This window comes from Acomys minous (genome assembly GCF_964271855.1).
Source record: "Acomys minous genome assembly, chromosome: 19".
NCBI lineage: Eukaryota > Metazoa > Chordata > Mammalia > Rodentia > Muridae > Acomys > Acomys minous.
The window spans coordinates 52625698-52648009 of NC_140499.1; the positions used below are offsets into that span (position 1 = coordinate 52625698).

At 39.9% G+C, this 22312-nt stretch overlaps 2 protein-coding genes and 1 pseudogene across 6 annotated transcripts in view; 1 reads left to right on the plus strand and 2 right to left on the minus strand.

Annotated features, from left to right (window-relative positions):
* The window catches only part of ETFDH (electron transfer flavoprotein dehydrogenase), a 24732-nt gene extending 7929 nt beyond the window's left edge, over positions 1–16803 (minus strand). Inside the window, exons 1-9 of one of the 4 annotated variants that reach the window (XM_084769688.1) lie at positions 16554–16802; positions 12526–12663; positions 11624–11853; positions 9166–9247; positions 8477–8595; positions 6345–6422; positions 3281–3427; positions 1757–1897; positions 116–259 (exon numbers count right to left, since the gene is read on the minus strand). In XM_084769688.1, coding sequence (XP_084625814.1) covers positions 116–259; positions 1757–1897; positions 3281–3427; positions 6345–6422; positions 8477–8595; positions 9166–9247; positions 11624–11853; positions 12526–12663; positions 16554–16587 — 1113 coding nt within the window. In that variant the 5' untranslated portion in view covers positions 16588–16802. Of the gene's footprint in view, positions 1–115; positions 260–1756; positions 1898–3280; positions 3428–6344; positions 6423–8476; positions 8596–9165; positions 9248–11623; positions 11854–12525; positions 12664–16248; positions 16274–16536 lie in introns of those variants that run through there. The other 3 variants (XM_084769690.1, XM_084769691.1, XM_084769689.1) reach the window with 3 other exon arrangements.
* A 163-nt stretch (positions 16804–16966) lies between these two features.
* On the plus strand, positions 16967–21744 carry LOC311590571 (uncharacterized protein C4orf46 homolog). Its single transcript, XM_084769701.1, has 2 exons — positions 16967–17413; positions 19971–21744. Exons 1-2 carry the CDS (start codon positions 17234–17236, stop codon positions 20124–20126), a joined length of 336 nt encoding a protein of 111 aa, XP_084625827.1. The 5' UTR covers positions 16967–17233; the 3' UTR covers positions 20127–21744.
* LOC311590570 (large ribosomal subunit protein uL18-like) lies at positions 18044–19521 on the minus strand (annotated as a pseudogene). The gene has a single exon. The product of its transcript is annotated as a large ribosomal subunit protein uL18-like (transcript).
* Positions 21745–22312: the final 568 nt, after the last annotated feature.

The window sequence follows — 22312 nt, forward strand, 5'->3', positions numbered from 1 at the left end:
AATCTTTAAAACAGTATTTTGTTAAACTAAACTTTTCATCCTTTGAAATAGTTGTTTTGTTCTTAACTGGTTATTTAATTTACAAATAAAAATTCTGATAAATGCTGGGAGCTACCTGCAAGCCGCCTTCATTGAGCGCTCGGGCCCCATAGGCTATCCTCTTCCCGCCTTCTAGGGTTGGCCGGATGCTGGGGTGATGCTTCCACCTTTGGAACTCTCTGAATGGGCTCAGGTATGGGTTCTGATAGTCTAGACCAACCTTAGACCAAAACCAAAACGAAAGCAGAGATAAGCGCTACATGGCGAGGGAAAGAAAAGTAAGCAAAAGAATAATGTGCTTATAACCAGCAAAGCTTTAAAAATTAAGGCATTACGAAACCATTATGTTCTGGAATCAAAGTCCAAATTAAGAAAAAAAATTATTTTCAACCCCATTTGTAAGTAGCTGTCCACAAATGGAGTTGGCATTACTTACAACTTACCAATACCAGTTCCACAACTAAGATAGTAATCTAGGGCAGGCAGTGGTGGTGCACACCTTTAATCCCAGCACTGGGGGCAAAGGCAGGCCAGCCTCACTACAGAGCAAGTTTCTGGACAGCCAGGGATACACAGAGAAACCCTGTCTTGAACAAACAAACAAACAAACAAGCAACAAAAAGATAGTAATCTTTATTACACTACTACCTGGGCAAAAATGAAGAAAAGTGATGTAGTTTTATTCAGAAAACAGTGGGAAGAGGTACAAGTTTCATTCATGGTAGTACCAGCGGTGAAATTAATACAGTACACCTTTTCCTTTTGATGAGACTGAGTCACTAAGTACCACAAATTGACACACCAAAACCCAACAGTGTTAAATTATGCACTAACAATGCATGCATTTAACGATGTGTCTGTCATGTAAATGTAGGATCATGACTCAAAACCATGACACTGCTGTCAGCTATGTGGTACAGAAACAGTATTTTATATTGTTTGGACTGTTGAAGGTATAATTTATTGCTATAGCAATGGAAGAGGAAATTGCCTTTGATTTTTAAAAAAAAGTAGTTGGTTCAGACTGAGGGTCAGTTTTTACTTTTAGAGGCGGCATGCCATAGTGGAAGTGGGCTCTAAAGACAGCATCACACCTGAATCCCACCTCTATCACTATGGAAATTTGAAGGAGAATGCCCCTCTTTCAGGTTTTTTTTATGCTTGGTCCCCAGTTAGTTGAACTGTTTGGGAAGGACTAGACGTTGTGGCCTTGGTGGAGGTGAGTCACTGGGGATGGGCTTGGTGGTGTTAAAAGCCCAGAAGAGGCCCAGTGCCTGCCTTTCAGGCTTCCCTTTAGGGTGTAAAGCTTTCAGCTGCTGCTCCAGCACCACTGGTGATAATGGACTAATTTTCGTTTATAACAGTTGCCCTGGTCATGATGTCTTTTACAGTAACAGAACAGTAGCTAAGACAAAGTCACTTTGGCATTTGGATAGACTTGTTTAATTTGCTCACAATAAGGACATGCTTCATAGCAAGGATGGCTACAAAATGGACTGGCCAATCTCCACAAAGTTTCTAGAACAGTGCCAGAGTGTAGTAGCTACTAGAATTACAGTAAGTTGATAAGTGTCTACAGTAGCCATAGAGATTTTATATGATGATAAAGTCAAAAGTCAGTTTTCCAGTGGAGAAAGTATTCTCCAGATTTAAAATTTAAAACCCTGTTTTCACACTAGTAGTCTAGCAAAATCTTTTGCAGTGGGAGATAACTTACCACAAAGCCAAGAGCGACTAGAGGTTCACCTTCATTTAAGTGATAAAGGAAAGAGCCTCCATAAGTATGTCTGTCCAACGGCCAACCAACAGTGTGATCTACTCTCCCAGGTTTCCACTTCTTTTCATCTATAATCCATAACTAAGAGCAAAACAAAACAAAACAAAAACCAACAAAACCCATGAAGTCCTACAGTATTAATTACAAATGAAAGAAACATAAAAATTATTTTGTACATAAAAGGAAATTATAATCAAATGATTGCAATGTTACACCAGGATAAAGAAACGGGTCACACAAAGCTAAGCCCATTAGCACCTCAAATTAAGGATTTTCTTTGTGGGGTTACAGAAAAGATCACTGAGAAATTTCTGGAGTACTGGCTACTTGAACATGTTCACTGTTGGGTAAGTGGGGAAAGTCAATGAGAGGGACAATTCAGATCTGTTTATCTTTCTCACTTCAGCTATCTTATAATAAAATCACTGTTTATTGCAGGCTTTTATTCATAAAACGATGAAGTTGTTTATTTACTTATTTTTGCAGTACTGGAGATTGAACTCTGGGCTTCATACATGTTAGGCAAACACTGTGACATCCTCAGCCCCTTAAAAAAATAGGCTTATAATACAGCTTATATATAGGCTGGGCATGGTGGTACAAGCCTTTAACCTCAGCATTTGGGAGGCAGACACAGGTAGAGTTCTGTGAATTCAATACCAGCCTGGATGATAGCTCCATAGGTCTATATAGCTAGTTCCAGGCAGCCCAAGCTACATAATGAGACCCTGTCTACACACATGCACCACACGCGCGCGCGCGCGCGCGCACACACACACACACACACACACACACACACACAATTTATCTTATTTTTATTACTTAATTAGACTGCACTTCGCTGTAAAGCTGAGGCTGGCCCTGAATTTTCAATTTTTCTGCCCCATCCCCTCAAATATGAGGAGTACAAATCTATACCACCATGCCAGGCTTAAAATTCTTAAACTAGCATGGAATGTAGCTCATTGGTAGAATGTTTGCCTAAAACATTCAGGGCTCTGAGTTTAATTCCTAGCACTTAAAAAATAAAAAAGAAAATTAAAGGGTTAACAGACTATAGAATAAACTAAGAAAATACACATTTTTACTAAATTACAGATTAATATATAATATATGAGTGTATCTCATGAAATATTTTCAAATAATTTTGAATAAATAATTCACTGTAGGATGTGGCCATTCTACAAGCCGCATTACATAAGAGAGCCATAGAAGGGGCAGGTTGTAAAAATATTAAGGTCTAAATATTTGCAGGTTTAAAGGTTACTGTGGACACAATTTAGGCAATTATTTGACCTGTACCATTTTCTAACACTCAGAAAATATTCCAGTTTTAGTTGTAAGGCACAGTTTAACTTAATAAAAAATTTAAGTATTGAAACTAAATCAGTATTATAAACTACATAGTAATACAAATTAAATTCCATTATTTAAAATTAAAAGTGTACAAGCAAGCCAAGATACCTCCTTCAAACCAATTCCATAAGTCTGGGGCTCACAGCTGGCCCTCAAATCAAAGTTCTTGTACAGCTGCTTGGCTAGATGTCCGTGGCAACCCTCTGCAAAGACTGTGACTTTGGCATGTAGTTCTAGTCCCCTCTCAAATGTTGTCTGGAAAGCAAAAACAGGATAAAATAACAATATTTGATCCATTGAAATAAGTTAAATGATTTTGATACATAAGACATAGAATACTTAGAAAGAAAACTAGCAGGGCTACTGTGAGTAGAATCTAAATTCTGTAATGTCTTTGTTCCGGAAAAGCAAAATATGCTCATCTCAAAAGCTATACAAATGAAAAGGCTTTCCATCTACATATATTCCTGAGTATTTGTCATCAGAAGCAAAAACAATAGCTTTCATGACAATCATGAAAAAACTATGAATTAAACACTATAAAGAAGATGGCTCAGAGGTTAAGAGCACTGGCTGTTTTTCTAGAGGTCCTAAGTTCAATTCCCATGGTGGCTCATAACCATCTATAATGAGATCTGGTGCCCTCTATTGGCTTGCTGGCTCACATGCAGGCAGAATACTGTATAAATAATAAATTAATAAATCTTAAAAAAAATTTAGTTACATCCTTTTTAGCGCAAGTAGACTGTACTCAACACACTCCACAGATAATTGCTATGTTTACTTAAACTTTTTACTATTGTTCAACATATAGTATTGTAAAACAAATGTTTTCTCCCTCTAAAAAATAATGTACGTATGTATGTACATATCTACTTATGTATGTATATAAAAGCTAGGCATGGTGTGTACTCCCATAATTCCAGACCACAAGAAACCAGGCAGGAGGATTGTGAACTTGAGATCAGCTTAGGCCTCACTGAAGACACTGACTCAAAACAAAACAAAACCAGGATACAATTAGGGACGTTTTTTTCTTTTTGCATTTACATGTATACATGCCAGGTACTTAAGAAATAATTAAGGAAGTCCCTTATAAAATGTATCTTTCTTGATATTTTTCTACTTAAGAGTTTGCTTGCATGTTTATACAGATTATTCATATAATTCATAGAATTATACCAAGGTAATGTTTAATAGTTGTTTACACATTGTAAGTGTATGTCTATTATAAGCAATGTACCACAAATAAAGCATTCATTTTTAGTGGCCAAATAGCTTACCTTAAGCTTTTGGTTTTGTCTTGTGAAGCCCAAGTGGCTGTGAGCTCTTCAGTCTCAGAGTAAGGACTAGCTCAGTCAACCTTAGCCCACTCAGAGAGCTGGGGCACCTTTCACTTTGGTTGATAACGTCTCCTTTTCTTGAGGAGTGCTTATTTGTGTCACATGTATCAGATACACAGGTAAGTGTATACTAAGAGGTCAAATAAGAGAAGACAGAGCTGACCACCACACCGACAAACTGGAGCTGTTTCAGAATACCACAGGTGAAAACCAAGCTACAGTAGGTTAAAAAGAGAGTGGAACAGCTGCAAAACAGTCTCTGCTTTTCTCCATGGCAAACTCGGGGCAGTAGATCCCATTATATTCTTCTGTGGTATGTGGGGTTTTTCTCTCACTATGTTAACCATGCTGGGTTTGAGCATTGGGTATCAACTTATCCTCCTGACTATAGGTACGTGCTACCTATGGCTGGCTTCTTTTATGCATTATATTTATGCAGATATAAAATTCATTTTCATAAATACAAAGCATAGACAATAAAAAACTTAGAATGAGAATAAAAAATAAAAGATCAGAGAGGAAGAATCTATGTGACTTTTGTTACTTTTGTTACTAGTGTATGTAACTAGTGTTATTATTATTAATTTTTTTAGGTTTTGGTTTTTTGAGACAGGGTTCTGTGTGTAGCCTTAGCTGTCTTGGAATTACTTTGTAGACCAGGCTGGCCTCGAACTCACAGAGATCCGCCTGCCTCTGCCTCCTGAGTGCTGGGATTACAGGCATGCGCCACTGCACGCAGCCTTCTATTTGTATATGTAATTAAAAAAAAACAAGTTTGTAACTAAACTGTCATAAATATAGAAAATCATAAATGTACAGGAAAATAGGATGGCATGGTTTGTGTGCCTCTACCTCTTTCTTTGTAAGCAGAAAAATATGGTACATTTAGATTGGATTCTTAATTTTGTTCATCAGGAATGGCAGAAAGGGGTTAAATACCAATAAGCAAACAGTCACTCAGGACGAGTATAACCATCTATGACTTCTGTCCTCAAGAAACTGAGCATATCGCTGGAAGACTAGGTAATGAACACAGACAGGCAAGGGATTAAGATAAGAATCTGTGTCCGTTCTTATGATAGGAGGGGAACCTTACGCTGAGAGCTCTGTAATTCTTTTGCAGCTCCAATCTATTTAGGCTGACATAAAACAATCTCTCAGCCCTCCCAGTGCTAGGATTATGGGTGTGTGCTGCCATGCCTAACTCTAGTTATGCTTGTTTAAGTCTCTAGTTTAATTATTAAACTATTTAGTGAATCTTACTCATCTGAGCAACTTTTCAGGTTTTGTTGTATGTACTCTGCATACTAGCAGCTGCATCTAAAATGCATCTGTTTTCGCTTTGTCAGACTGACACTGTGAATGAGAGGAAGGCAGTCAGTTTTAAATTTCCCAATAATTGCTGCTGTTAATAAAGTGAATGGTTCTTGTCCACAAGAGGTGATACAGATTACTGTACTGGTTGCAACAGCTTACTGAGACTTTTACTAAGTGAATTAAAGAAAACCTTTCTCAGGTTTTATATGTATTTGACTTGTGCCTTATCTTTTAAAAATTATTCTTAAACGTTATATCTGTGTTTAGCTCAAACTTGCCTGCTTTTTAACCACTATTATTAATTATATTCTAATATATATATATATGTGGATATTGTGCAGTTTATAGGAAGACCTACATATTGAGCTTGAGTTGGTTCTTTTGGTTGACACAGGGTCTTGTATGTGGCTTAGACTGGCCTCGAACCTCAGCCTCAGCCTCTCAAGTACTGGGACTGCAGAGGTGCAGCATGCCCTGCTAGCTGTTCAGCACATAACTATGGAAAACTATACCTTTGGTGCCCCATCCTTCTGTATTCCTACATCATTAGTGGCGATTCCTTTTACACTACCATCTTCATGATAAAGGACCTAAAATGACAAAAGCAAATTTATTATTACCTCAGCATTATTACTAACTTTGACATTATTTGAAATGATGGTGACTGCAGTTTGTTTTTGAAGCAAGAAGGGAGTGGGAAAAGTAAAAAACATAACCCTGAATATGAGAAACTGCACTCTTCTGACAGCCTCATTTCTGTTTACTCTGGAGGAAATGCTCTCTGGATAGCCAAGTACAAACTGCACCCTGGAATCACATGACACTCTAGACAAGCTAGAGAGTAGATAAGTAGCAATGGAGTGGGGGTTAGAACAAGAACTGAGGTCTGGCTCAGAGCACCAAAGCAAATAGCAAAGCCTACTAACAACAGTCAGGAAAGCAGTGAGGAAAAGAGAAACTGTGTTAGAGACTAAGTCTGTACACACAAAAGAGGACACCAGGTACTCAGTACATCATCTACCTGTGACTCTGACATGGAGCCCAGTCCAGACGTGGGCCCTCCTCCCCACCCTCCCCCACATGACATTCTCTGTGTAGCCTTGGCTGTCCTGGACTCAATTTGTAGACCAGGCTGGCCTTGAACTCACAGTGATCCACTTGCCTCTGCCTCCCTGAGTGCTGGGATTAAAGGCGTGCGCCACTGTGACTGGCTCCAGTCAAGAATGTTTAACAAGAAAAATCCAAAATGCATATGTATAAGCTGGAGAAACATACACTTTTAGGAATGAGGGCAATGCAGAGACCTATGTCTTTTACTTGGCTTTGATTTCTAAAAAAATAAAATAAAATAAAATAAAATAGGATTCCCTCTGACACAAAGACAAAAAAATTGCTCCTTACCCCTCACTCTTATTGTCCCTATTTTTTCCAGCCAAATTTCTTTAAAATTTTTTTTGTGTTTGAGTATTTTGCCCAAATGAATATCTTTGAACTATGTGCATGCTGTGTCTTCAGAGGCTAGAAGAGGGTGGCAGACTACACACAGTTGTCGGTGCTGGCATGTAGGTGCTGGCACTACACCTGGACCTCTGGAGAAGCAGCCAGTGCTTTTAACTGCTGATCTATCATCTTTACAGCCTCCTCCTTTCTGTTATTGAGACAGGGTCTTACTATATAGGCCTGGCTAGCCTGATGTAGACCAGGGTGACCTCAAATTCACCAAGATCTGTCTGCCTTTGCCTCTCAAGTGCTGGGATTAAAGGCATGTACCATCATGCCCAGCTGTCTGGATGTTTAAAAGGATATTTCTTGCTCAGCCTGTGACAATATTGGTGTTTTGGGCTTAATGTTCATTGAATAATAAGTTGATTTAAATACTTTTTTTTTTACAAGTAATGAAAACCTTCTGGGTTTTCAAATTTTATTTCTAGGGCTCAACATTTTAAATGATTGTAGAAACTATTGCTTTGTGGGAACTAGCATAAGAAATTTCTAGAATGAAAAAATAATCTATACAATGCTTGAACTAGTTTATTCATCATGGGTACTACCTTTTTGTTGTTGTTGTTTGTTTTCAAGACAGGGTTTCTCTGTATAGCCTTTACTCTCCTGTAACTCACTCTAGACCAGGCTAGCCTCAAACTCATAGAGATCCGCCTGCCTCTGCCTTGCAGGTGCTGGAATTAAAGGCATATGCTACCATCACCTGGGGGTACTACTTTTAAGAAGGGATGACAAGGAATGTATTCAGTTGAAAGAAATGAAATATTTAGCCTTGGAAATAAAAACCTCCTGATGAGTAAAGAAGAGAATGGAAAAAAGCAAGAAGGATGCCCTTGGAAGATGGCATAGGCTTGTTTTATAAAGCACACGTAGCAGGTAATTTCTACTGACTAAATGAAAAGATGACCAGGAGTCTACACCAAGGGAGTTCATATCCCCATGGAGTTCTATCACATCATGGGGGCAATAGAAGAATTGCAATTCCTCCTTGGATTAGAATTTTTAGTATTTTCCCCAATCCTGCAATTATATAAAATCCTATGATTTTTATGAACAATTTACATCTGTAAAATTATTGGTTTACTTTTGTAAGAAAAAGAGATTGTTTCCTATAAATGCTAAAAAACAAAACTATACAGACCTCAGCAGCAGCATATCCAGGGTACACTTCAACTCCAAGAGCCTCCGCCTGCTCCCCCATCCAGCTCACTAGATGGCCTAAGCGTACAATGTAATTGCCATGATTGTTCATCGGAAGACCTGCAAATGTTTACACAACTTAAAATCTCACATTTTAGTGCTAAGGCCTCTCAATAATATGCTTATTTTTAAAAAATCTAACCAGCGGGCGGTGGTAGCACATGCCTTTAATCCCAGCACTTGGGAGGCTGAGGCAGGCGGATTGCTGTGAGTCCCAGGCCAGCCTGGTCTACAAAGCGAGTCTAGGACAGCCAAGGCTACACAGAGAAACCCTGTCTTGGGGAAAAAAAATCTAACTAGTGTGTACTGCTGCATAAATAGACACATTATCTTTATGGCTATAATGACATGTTATTTTAAAAAATTAAGTTTGGTTTAAGTTCCCGTTTATTAAAATAAAATCAATATTAAAGCCTAGAATTAAAAATTCTTGGCTGGTTTCAAGGCTCTTCTAGACAAAAGAACTGCATCCTTGTCTGGCTTTTTCATTGCCTGCCTTGCTCTGGACAAGTCCTTTACATTCCCGAGCTTCCGAATTTTTCTCATCTGCAAATGAAGGCATTTCCAAAGCAAAACGTAGCTTCTTACAGCTGTGCAAGTCCATGCTTTTATGACTACGCCATACTCTACCTGGAAGAATTGGCACAGGAATTCTATGTTTCTCTGTTAAAATTCCAAATCTGTCTTCTGTAACAGGAGTGTTAAGTGGAGCCTAGGAACAAATGAAAACAGGAAAGAAATATTTTTAGTTATATTTGTAGAACCTCCCCCCCAAAAAAAACCTAAAAAAGGAACTCCTCTCCTTTTCATTTTTCTTTCAGCCTTTCCTTTGAAAACCGTGTTACTAAATCTTTTTTATGTCTGTTTGAAACAGAAAAAAAAACTTTTTAAATGTGTGAGGATGTTTTCCCTGCACATACAGCTTTGTACTCCTTGTGTGTCCAGAGCCCACAGAGGCCGGTGGTGGCTTTGGATCCCCTGGAACTGGAGTTACAGACAGTTGTGATCTGTCATATTGATGCTAGGAACTGAACTTTGGTCCTCTGGCAAAGTAGCCAGTAACTGTTAAGCCATCTCTCCAACCCTGAGATGGAAGGCTTAGAAGCTAACCCATACCTCTTGGTAGTTTTGTGCTAGCAACTTTTTTTCTAGAGGCCTCTTGAGACATGTTTGAACTGTGTACATCATGTTTCCCCGTCTCTGTGGGAGTTCAGCCTAGGTGCCTGGCTCCAAGTTGAAATTGCCTGTCTTGTTGGAAAACAAAACAAAACAAAACAGAAAAGTCATCCTTTTGGGATAGAAAGAAAATTAACATGTATGTAGTGGATTGACGGCTCTCTCTCTCTTTCTGTGTGTGTGTGTCTATGTGCAAGCTTGGCAGTTGAAAGAAATGAGAATATTTAGCTTTGGAAATAAAAATCTCCTGATAGTAAAGAAGAGAGTGGAAAAAAGCAAGAAGGGTGCCCTTGGAAGTGTGTGTGTGTCTAAGGGTTTCAAGGCAATAAAGGGCTTTCACATTAAACTGACGTTGTACTAATCCAATGATACTGGCTTCTGATCTACTGAAGACAGAATTAATTGCTTTGAAGTGTTTTTTTTTTTTAAAGCATGCTATTTTGGGAAGGAGAGCACAAAGGAAAGTTGCAGATTTTAGTTTATTCCCATAAAGAATGAGTACAAATAACATTTATATACTTATTTGACCTTTATTAAGGGTATTCACAAATATTCTTAATTACAGAAGAAAAAGTTGAAAGTAAGATTTTAAGCAGTTTCACATTAATTTTGAGAGCAGTGAAACCTAACATTGAGACCTCTGCATGTCTGTCATACCTGTAGCTTTTTATTAATGATTTCTCTAGATAATTAGATTTCAGATGCTAGAGAGCTGACTCAGTGGTCAAGAGCTCTTACAGAGGACCTGAGCTCAATTCCTAGCACCCGCAACTACCTGTAGCTCCAGTTCCAAGACGACCCGGTGCCCTCTTCTAACCTGTGCAGGCATCAGGCATTTCCATGGTGCATACACTTACATGCAGGCGAATACTCATAAAAAATATTTTAAAAAGAAAGAACATCAAACTTTCCTCTTTAATTTTAGATATTTCATTGTCCTTGAAAAGTCTACATAATATTTTGCTAGGAACAAGTTAAAAAACAAAGTGAAGCACACACACACACAAACACACATACACACATACACTATATGTATATTATATATTTTTTAAAGATTTATTTATTTTATTTAATGTATATGAGTGCTTTATACCTGTAGGCCAAAGTGTTATACTTTATTAGGTAAAGTGTTTAAAGAATTCACAAGATCATGGCTTGTCATAACTCCAGTATATAAATGTAACATATAGACAGCATTATATAAATCAGAGTCAAGGGCTAGAGAGCTGGCTCAGAGGTTAAGAGCACTGGCTGCTCTTCCAGAGGACCTGGGTTTAATTCCTAGCACCCACCTGGCAGCTCTCAACTGTCTGTAACTCCAGTCCTAGGAAACAGAAGGCTTCTTCTGACCTTCACAGGCTCCAGTACACAAGTGGTGCACATACATATATGCAGGCAAAACTCTCATACACATAAAATAATAAGTAAATACATACAACATTTAAAAGTATGAGTTATTACCTCAAGCTACAATTCTGTTCCTTCTTTCTTACTTTAGATTGGGTCTTGCTATGTACCCAGGCTGGCCTTGAACTTTAGATTGGGCTTGCTATGCACCCAGGCTGGCCTTGAACTTTAGATTGGGTCTTGCTATGCACCCAGGCTGGCCTTGAACTCATCAACCTCCTCTGCTTCCTCCAGTGAGAGGACAAGAATGTTCAAATATACCTAGCTTTCCTGCTTTGTTCATTTGTGTGTGGTGCTGGATACTGAACCCAGGGCTTACGCAGGCTATACTACTGAGCTATAGCCTCAGGACCTTATTCCATGGTTCTTCTTAAGTTAAAAAATACCTAAGTATTAATACCTAACAATTGAGATTTACATAAAAAGGGCTTTCTTTATTTTATTAATTTGAAAGTAGAGATAGCAAAGATTAGACCTTGTGTAAGTAATAATCAACGCATCCTACCCCCTTCTCCTTCCAGTCTGGGAAGAGCTCTTTAAAAGCAGCCGGATCAAGGCAAGCCCCTGAGAGCGTATGGGCTCCTATCTGAGCAGCTTTCTCCACCAGACACACGCGGATGTCCTTTTCATGTTCAGCAGCCAGCTGCTTCAGACGAATAGCTGCAGACAGCCCTGCAGGGCCGGCACCAACGATTACCACATCCGCTTCTTCTGCAAATCGCTCCATATTCACGCCTGGGAGGAAACATGTTAAAGATAAAAATTCTGGGATTAATATGATTTGATAACTACATAAGTCATATGCTAGTTTAGGATACTTTAATATGTAATATGTATTTTATTTAGTGTGTTTACTATGCTTTAGAGTATAATTTACAGATATTCTTTCTGGGCTATGCATATTAATAACAATAAGTATATCATTTGATGAGTTTCAGGTTAGGTTCTATTTCAGAACATTTGTATTTTAGTTCCCATAAACCAACTTTTTGATTTTAAAATTTATTATTATAAATTTAAAAGGCACGGTGGTGCACACTTATAATCTCAGTGTCTGGGAGGGATGAGCAGGAGAGTCATTAGTTCAAGGTCATCCTGCTATATTCAGGAGTTCAAGGTCAGACTACTACATGAAGCCCTGTTCTAAGAAAGAAACAAATGAACAAAAACAACTACAAAAAAACCTAAAAAACAAAAACAAAACAAAAAAAACCAAACCAAACCAAACAAACAAAAAACCTACAAAACTTTTTATTTATCTAAACAGTAATATATAACACATTTGATAAAGCTGTGAGATATACTGAATTATTTTAAAATTATCATTAAAAATAAAATATTCATACCAGCAAGACAATACAAAGTATCTAGGAAAGTCTCAAGACTTTTATGAAAATTGTTACCTACCTTCCCATCTTTTGTCTTTTTCCCGGGGATGAACAGTGTAGTGGGTGGTAATTTGAGGTACAGCAGAAGTTGAAGAGCATCTTGGAGCATACAGAGGTAGGCACTTCTTAATTTTTAAGGCATGAAGCCACTGGTATGCTGCATAAAATTTAGGAACAGTATCTTTTTAAAATTAGTTTTTGTCCCATATTGAAAAGTCTCTAGGTTGAACGAATATTCTTAATGAATGGCACAAATGGAAATGGAATATGCTTTTTCTTAGATGAATGATATAGCTAGAGTTTGCTCATGAAACAAAATTTCAAAACTTTTAAAACAAGTAAGAGAGTGTAATGAGATGACTGCTTGGAGATTGAACACATGCAGGGGAAACAGCTACTCATTAAATGGCATGAAAACACACAGAAAAACATTTGGAAAGAATATATGCCCTGTTGTTTATGTCAAAATGAATTCCATTCAATTGATGGTTTTCTGTTTGTTTGTTTGAGACACAGTCTCATTATATAGCCTAGGCTAGCCCAGAACTTGTTATGTAGATGATGCTGAACTACAGAGATCCCCCTGCCTCTACCTCACAAAGGCTGAGATTAAAGGTGTACAGCACTATACCAACTTAACCAAAGATATTTACAGAGAAAACCTCATAGTACTAAAGACAGTGATTATAGATCCACAAATTCTTCGATTGTTCCCCTTCTGAGAATGGACTGGACTTCACTAGTTTTTAATAAGTCGAATATTCAAAGAGAAAAAACCTAACTTTATAGTAGAAAAAATATAGTAGATATAATTTTAATTAAGTGATCAAATATTTAAATATTACCAGCAACACACTGATATCACATGCCATCGGTATGATGTAATGAAAAAGATTCTTATGTGTGTGATACATACCCTCAAAATTCCTACACCCTAGTCTAATCAGGACATCATGACAAGCCACCAAGCAAATTCAGATTGAGAGGCATTCAATAAATTGCTTCATCAAACTCATTAAAACATCAGGAACACAAAAGTGATGAAGCAGAGGAAATGTCACATTAAAATTATATGTTAACAAAAAGCAACATGACCAGATCCTGGACCAGAAAATAGGAGCATTAATAATCCTGTAGTGTAATGACATCTCATCAATGTTAATTTTTTAGTCTTGATATTCACCATGATTATGTATGATGATAAGCTTGAGAAAAGATACATGGGGACTCTGCATTAGCTCTGCAACTCATCTGAAAGCCTAGAGCAAGTTCAGAATAAAAAATTAAATTAAGAATATAGTGATAGGTAGATCAAAGCCTGAGACACAAGAGTTACAACTATTCAGATAGGCATGATGACACAGGTCTTTAATCCCAGTGCGTGGAGGCAGAGGCAGGTGGATCTCTGTGACTACACGGCCAGTTTGATCCACACAGAGAATTGCAGTTCAGCTAGGGCTACACAGACAGACCCTGTTCCCCAAAACAAAAGCAAGCAGTATGTGTTTGTTAACTTGATTGGACCCTTCCTAGTAACAATATTTCAATGGTTATGTACATAGAAGGCTGTAAACTTGTTTAATTTCTGTCACAATGGTAAAGACTTTTCTGACTTAGACTGTGTCTTATAAGACATCTGCAAATAATGCGAACTTTTATCTATGGACTGCTAAAAGTAAATAGTAAAGACAAAGAACTTCATTTTGATTATATAACTTACACTTTGCTGGACACTATGAATGGTTAAGAATTTTCCACTTTAATACTATGTCTTGGTTGGGGATGTGGCTGAGTTGGTACAGTGCTTGCCTGGTTGGATCCCCAGCATCACATAAACCAGGTGTGGTGATGCACAGTGGGAGGATCAGAGAAGCAGGTTCAAGGTTATGCTCAGCTACGTAACAGATCATAACCAGCCTGTACTATATAAGAACCTGTTCCAAGAAAACAAAGCTATTATATCTCATCACTCATAACTTTCTGAGATTCGCAGTGTAGCTACAATCTCTATTTACAGTAGACAAACAAAAATTCAGACAATCTGTTCTAAAACCTGTCAAACTCTGAGACTGGTAATTGATTTAAAATTATCTCTGAAGTCATGGAAGCTAAGGCCATGGTACTTTTTTTTTCCTTCTAATTAAATAGAAAGAAGACATCTTTTAACAAATATCAACCTGACATCAACTAATATTTTTTTTAGCACCAATTCCATGGTTAATAGTTTTTAATATTTCTGCTGGGCATGGTCGCATGCCTGTGATCTTAGTGCTCAGGGAGGGAGAAGCAGGTGGAGCTCTGTGAGTTCAAGGCCAGCCTGGGCTACAAAGCAAGACCAGGACAGCCAAGGCTGCACAGAAAAACCTATCTCAAAAGAAAAAAAGTCAACAAAATAGTTTCTAAAGTAATATCTGGCATCAAGACAATAATGTTATGATGAACGAAGCTGAAGAAAACATCTGGAGTAAAAATCTCATACCTTGTAAGTACTATACATTTGCTTCTGCTAATTTTAAAGTGGTTGGGAAATTTTCTCTACTTGTAAAGAACATTAAAACTTACTATATTGTCAGTGGTAGTGGTGCATTCCTTTAATACCAGCATGCTAGAGGCAGAGGCAGGTGGATCTCTATGAATTTGAGGCCAGCCTGGTAATAAAGCTAGTTCCGGGGTGGCCAGCCCTGCACAGAGAAACCGTGCCTCAAAAAATGAAAATATACATAAATAAAATGACATTGGGAACACTTTTTAGGACCGAGATTAAGTCTTTGCTTACTCTAAATCTTGAAAAAAAAAAGTATCTGTAAATATTATAGGAAAGTTCAGTTTGAGTTCAAAGTATCATTTAAAAAGAGTATTGAATATACAGTTTAGCTTAGCATATACAAGCTATCATTTACTTCTGAAAACTAATGAGTGGAATGTGGCAAACTTTAATTCTATTACTTGTATAGCTACTGATTTGCTGGAGAACAGCTGGAACCATGGTTTCTCATTTCTACCAAGGAACTGAAAATAGGCATAACATTTATTCCTTTGCTAAAACCAGCATGGCATCTCTCATGAGCCTTCTGAACATTCAGGCATAGAGGCAGAGAAGCACAGTCACAGAGTCCACTGAACACTGATCCGCCCGCCGTACACTTTACATATACACTCATGTTCACTTAGTTGTCTCTTTTAGTGCTAACGCTGAGTTATGAAAATATAACAAACTGGCATTCAAAGAGAAGCTGCTGGCTGGACCCTAGGGCACATCTAAATTAGGTTGTAAAGAAGACAGTAGCTGATAAACTGATGGCCCTAAGGCGTAACACATCCTATGTGCTATAGATGCTTGGTTTCAATTTAAACAAGTATATGAATTTAATGTATACTTGCTTTAAAATTCCACAGCCAAGCCTTAAGTTCAGTAAAGATCTATATTAAGCCAGTTACAACAGAATTCGGGAACCTCAAATCTTCTGTTTAATTAGGGGTTGTTTTAAGTAAAAATTTAATAATATCAATCTAATTGCTTTAAGTAGCACCCATAACAGAAGCTCTTGGAGTTATCTGAGGATGGTGCAGAAAAAACTCCGACTCCAGACATAACTCGTGACACGGGCAGCACATGAATTAACATGATATGACATGGCAGCTCAGAGTATGACTACAAAGATTAAAGTCAAGTCCCAGCCAAGGAGAAAACCCACGTAAATTTTTCTTTCTTTCCCATCCCTAATAAGGCAGCAACTAATACCTGAGCCTTGGAATAAAGATTAGGACCAGGATTTGGGAAGACTCCACCGAGTGGGCAGTGTTGACAATTTTCCTCCGCTCATGACCTTTAACCTAGATGTTAATTCTGCCAACTGGGGCAACTTCAAGGACGGGAAGCCAGGGTCCACCAACAGGCACTCACAGCACTGACCTCTGCCCTAGTTTAGCCTAAGAAAACAGACAAGGAAAGAGGCGCTTGCAGACTCCCAGGTGTGACCCAGTCTTGTTTTGCCCCAACTTCTCTCCACCTCGCTCCATCTTTCCCTACCAGAAGTTCCGTCTCACCAGGGCACGACAGCTTGGTTAGCGGCACCAACATGTTCGAAGCAACCCGGAGACTTGAGCAGACACAGTGGAGGTAGAGGCCTGTCTGCGGCTTGCCGAGGACACTGGACTTTCAGGCCACGGTGGGCGCCATCACCTGCCAAGAAGCCCCTACAGCTAGCTCAGCTTGTCAACCTCCGGGCTCCGCCGACCGCCCTTGCTTCGCAGAGTGCCCGCCCCCTCTTCTGCTTTGCGCCGGCGCCACAGAGGACGCGATGGCCAATAAGGTTTCCGGGTCACGCACAAGCGAGGAAAAGGGAGAAGACTCCATCTCCCAGTCATCCTCCTCATCCAGAAACCGAGTGGGCGGAAGAGGCCCACAAGCCCTCGCGTGCACGCACGCGCAATTGAAAGCAAAAGCCCGGACGATTCGCTTGGCATTCTGGGAGTTGTAGTGTTCAGCTCCAGACTCTCCTGATCTGGACCAGAGGTGTGCGTAGGAGCCGGGTGATGACTGGCTTGACCTCTGATTGGCTGTCTGGAAAAATGAAAAGTTGGGTCAAGGGCTGAGACCTACGAGAAGATGGGGCGGGATTCCGCGTGGGAGGAGGCGGAGCCTGTAGGCTTTGGGCGCGAGCTGTTGAAAGGCAGTTGGTCTGAGTTCGGTTACCTGGTTCTGTCCAGCGGCCCTGACCCATCCCATGGCTGACTCTGAGGAGTTTCGGACTTCGCCGCCGCCGCCACCACCTCCTTCCTCTCCGTCTTCAGGAGCCTCTTCGTCATCTCTCAGCATGCCAGTGAGTTTGGGCTGGCGGAGTCCGAGCCGGAGCCACGGCCCAACGGTGGACCCGCTGGAGCAAGTGGAGCTGCAGATCGGAGACGTGAGTGGTCGCCGCGGCCACTTCGCCGCTGCGGGCCCGGAGCTGCTTGCCCCTAGGGTGCTCGCTCCCAGCTGAGATTCTTGGTCAGGGAATTGAGGCTAGCTTAGGCTCTCTCCGCCCGCACCTTTCTTTCCTTCCCCACTTGCTTGGGTCAGCCGCAGGACGGCAACCGGGATCCGTTTTCCGCTTCTTCGCATCCCATAGAGCACTTGGACAGTCGGGGCCTCCCTGCCCATTGGTGCTTTCTGAGGGACTCGAGCCTGCTCTTCTAGTTGGCCAGCAGCCCAGGGCCAGCTAGTGATGCTATTGTGTGTCGCAGACTTGATGTGTTGGACTTGCGTGGACCAGGCTAATCACAGCCGGCAGCTGAGATGATTGGGTCTCGCTGATGGGTTGGACCGGAGGATGCCTTCCTGATTCCGGGAATGCAAAAATTCTGTAAAGTTTCTGTTTAATCTCACATTCCCAGAAATCACCTTCTGACCCCAACACACACACACACACACACACACACACACTTGAGGGGGGGAGTTGAATGGTCACAGCGTCACTTTTAAACGACGAGAGAGAGAGAGAGAGAGAGAGAGAGAGAGAGAGAGAGAGGGAGAGGGAGAGGGAGAGGGAGAGGGAGAGGGAGAGGGAGAGGGAGAGGGAGAGGGAGAGGGAGAGGGAGAGGGAGAGGGAAAGAAGTGAAGTATGGAGCGGGTAGCCTTTCTGGGAGAGCATTGTGGAATGACCATACTGAAGGTTAGAAACTAGAACTGGGTGACAAGTTTGTATTGTTTTACCTGGTCCTCGGTTTATTTGTTTTTAGTTTTTTCAAAAACAATACTGGTTACAAAGAAATGCATAGAGTAAGTACTGATGTGATATATATCACATCAATAAATATATCGTCTTGATGAAAAATCTCTTCATAGAAAATTGCTTCAGCTTTCAGCAGCCCGTTCCTGAGCTCTGAGGAAGCTTGCTTTCTTTTGAGCAACCCGATCTTTCTTTTGCACAAGGGACACTTTGGGATGCTTCTTTTTCTCCAGCTCTCTCTTGGGCTTCTTCTCATAGACTTGGATAGCAGCATGAGCTTTCCTGCACATCTCCATCATGTCTGGAGTTGTGTTGTTCTGAGACAACTGTTTCCTATAAGCATCTTCATCTTCCTCCATTAGGTATCCCACGTAGCCTGCAACATTCTGACCCATGCTGTGCTTCCGACGTCCTTCTGCATTGAACTCATTGCTTTTAGAGTCATAGCCAGGCAATCGTTTGGTAGTGTGAGGGATAGACAAGCCTCCATCCACAGCTCCCTTCAGGGCCCCATGAACTTTGCTGCTAGGTGTAGTTTGGGCAAGACCTGCATCCAAATAGCCAGCGAAGGCACCAGGCCGACCATCGATGCTTTCCATTTTGTTCGTCTCCAGTCACCTCTACTTGGCCTTCATTGTTCCTGTCCAAGCCAAACCTATTGAGAAACCCTGAAGGCCATTGGCAGGCCAGTGTAATAGGTTGCAGCAAAATTTGTCAGGCCAACTCTCACGCCGTATTTTGGCAGTTCATGTGCATGTGCTGCGCAGACTATCATATCCCCTTCTGTAGAGGCAGACTCAGTCTGGCAGATGATGTCTCTGCTAGTCAGACAAACTATCATCTTGTACTTGGGTGTGCTGTACTTATTTTTGTCCTGGATCAGCAGTTATTTCAGAGCATAGTAGTCAGTGTTACCCTCTCGTTGCCTTCTAAATCTCACTTGGTATCTCTTAAAGTAGGCCTTACTCTTGACAGCTTTCATAAGTCCTATCCTGTGGAACAGAAACCCCTCAGTCACTGCTCCAGAGAGACCTGCAGGTCAGGCCACGCTAGGGGGGAAAGAACTCTATTTTATCTCTTGGGTGATGCAAACATTCTATTTACAAGTGAGTGTTTCATAGCTGTGGGTGATTTTAGATGTTGTGTCAGTTCAGAGGATCAGTTCTTTGATTTCACTTTTTTTTTATAGTCCAAAAAAAAATGTTCACAGGCAAAAAATAGTGGAACTGTGCTTTTGTTGCCTAGTTATCAGCAAGAGTGGTGATAATTAAAAAAAATCAAAAAGTGAGGGAGACCTTTAGATATTTCTGTCACTTTTAGGCAAGGGGTTTCCAAGTTGCCTTGATGAAGCACGTAAGAATTGGCTGTGTTTCCCATTAAAAATACTGACTTGTCATATGTAATGAGTATCTTTGTGGCAGGTATGTTTCCTCAAAGCCACATAATGAAAAAAGTTGAGAGGCTACGTATGAGTGTAGCTTGGGTAGAGCTGTGTGCTAGTCATGCTTTGAGGCTTTGGGTTCAAGAAAGAACCAGTGTTTTTATTTGAAAATTCGTTTCTTTTAAAGAAAAACATGTGGGCATTTGATTGAAGGCCTTAAAACTATTTTTAGACTATGAAGTTAGATGAAAATTTTAAAAATAAGCATGTGTTGGGTTCGGGGAGTAGCTCAGTGGGGGAGGCCCTGGGTTCTGTCTGTAGTACCACAAACAAACCCCTGTTTGACTTTTTTTTTCTCTCATTAAATCTCAGGCAGCTTTTTCATTAAGTAAGCTTCTTGAAGCCACGTCTGCTGTCTCAGCTCAAGTGGAAGAGCTTGCTCTGAAATGTACAGAAAATGCACGTTTCCTTAAAACGTGGCGTGACCTCCTGAAAGAAGGCTACGATTCCTTGAAACCTGACAACTGACTTGGCAGACGTAGTCAGTTAATGACTCACACTTAAGATATTTGCACATGGACCACATTTATGGGGCCGTCTGTCTCCAGGCATTTATACTAAGAGTGAAATTCCTCTTGGTATTTTGGACTTTTGTGAAAGCAGGATACTGAAGACTTCTTTGTTTGCTTGTGTGTTTTCTCTGATATGACAGTGTTTAACTACTTTCTGCACTCTCTACTTTTATAGACTCCTGTGTGAAAGCTGGGTCCACCAGTAAATAATTGATTATACTAGTGCCTCCGTGCAACCAGATCATTATTAGTTTTGTGAGAAGATGATAAAAATGGGCAGGTTTGGAGTTGAGTTTGGGTTGTCCCCTAAGGCAAGTGATGGAGATTTCAGGGGACGGTCCGGTTTCACTGGACACCTACTCTAAAACCAGTGATGGCACTTTATATACTTCCTCATCCTGGTACCCAAAGCCATGCCTCACAGCATCACCGTCTTTTGCACCGTCTTTAATTATCACAGTATAATTAAACGCTGCTTTTGCTTTCTATTTTTGAGGATGAAGACTGTTTCTCTAAGAAAGTTGCGTGAATCTAAACTTCATTGATTTGAAGGGAAACATGCTCTATTTTTTATGGGAATTTGACTTTCCTTTTCTGTCTTGAGACAGTCTCCCCATGAAGCCGTGGCTTCTGTCCTAGTCTCTTGAGTGTCAGGACTAAGGTGTGCAACACCATATCCAGTAGCGGGTTTTGAATTTTGATGATGACTTTTAAAATATCTTTCTTCTGTTCCATGATTCAATTTTTAAAAAGCTTTTTCTCCATAAAATGGTAACTGTTATAGAATATATATGCTTTTGTCTATTTGTCGTTAACTGCTTTCAAAGTTAATGTTTCTCTTATTGTTGGTGTTCCATATGTCTGATTGCTTGCTGTCTTTGAAATACCTTACCAAATGTGTGGCCCTATGCTAACTATTACATAGTGGAGCTTTGCAAGTTATTTACATAATTCTAAGGTTATTTTGTTTCAAATGTATCACATTTAACTGGCTCAATGGGTTTCCCATCAGTTGACCCTACTGTTAAGGTTCAGCTTTACCTATACTGTATTTATGTAACATGTACAATCTGTCACCAAGCCATGTACTTCCATGATACATAGGACATTTAAGCATCTTTGATGTGATGTCTGTGTAGATACGTCGATGTGAACAGAACTCTATTCTAAAGTCTCACAGGGAGCTGTGATAGGGGACAAATGGATGGGCAAAGACTAGTTTTGTTTTTGTTTTTGTTTTTGTTTTTGTTTTTTTTTTTGAATTTTCAAGACATGGTTTCTCTGTGTAGCCTTGGCTATCCTGGACTAACTTTGTAGACCAGGCTGGCCTTGAACTCACAGCGATCCTCCTGCCTCTGCCTCCTTAGGGCTGGGATTAAAGGCATGTGCCACCACCGCCTGGCTCAAAGACTAGTTTTGACATGGTAATAGTGATTTTTTTTTTTAAAGATCACACAACATGTATGGTGTGATTTCTATACCAAAGAGATGCTTATTTCCATATAACAGAAATACTTATATATTTTGAAAACTGCAATTTAAAAATGTATAAAATTAAATGCATTACAAGTAAATTTCTGTTTCTTTGGACTCATTATTTAAAACGTCATAAGGTACTTCCACCATACAGAAAAGGTGAGTGATTTAAAGAATTCCCATATATTTCTTCCATGCAGGGTTAATGCTTTTTTTTTTCCAGTTGTTCTCCCACCCCCAAATGTTAGACTCACCGGAACTTTACTTTGCTACTTCTTACACCCACCCCCTTGTTTTTCTCACTATAGCCACTTTCTCAGAAGTGTTAATTTTAAATAGATTTAAATTTAGAAACAACAAATAGTTGTTAATTTGTGTCCCCTGCTACACCAAATTATGCTAGGCCTGAGCCTAGGGCCTTGTCTGTGCTAAGCAGGCACACCTTAGATCCTTCATTTGTGTTTTAATGTTCCCATACTGCAGATATTTTGTTTTTGAGACCGGATCTTTTAATGTAGGCTAAACTGACCTTGAAGTTGCTACATAGCTCAAAATGACCTTAAATTCCTACCTTGCCTCCCTACTTTCCATGTGCTGGGATTAACAATTATCCCCTTTTATATACTTTGGGCATTTATTTTGTGGGAAAGCTTAAGGATAATCATT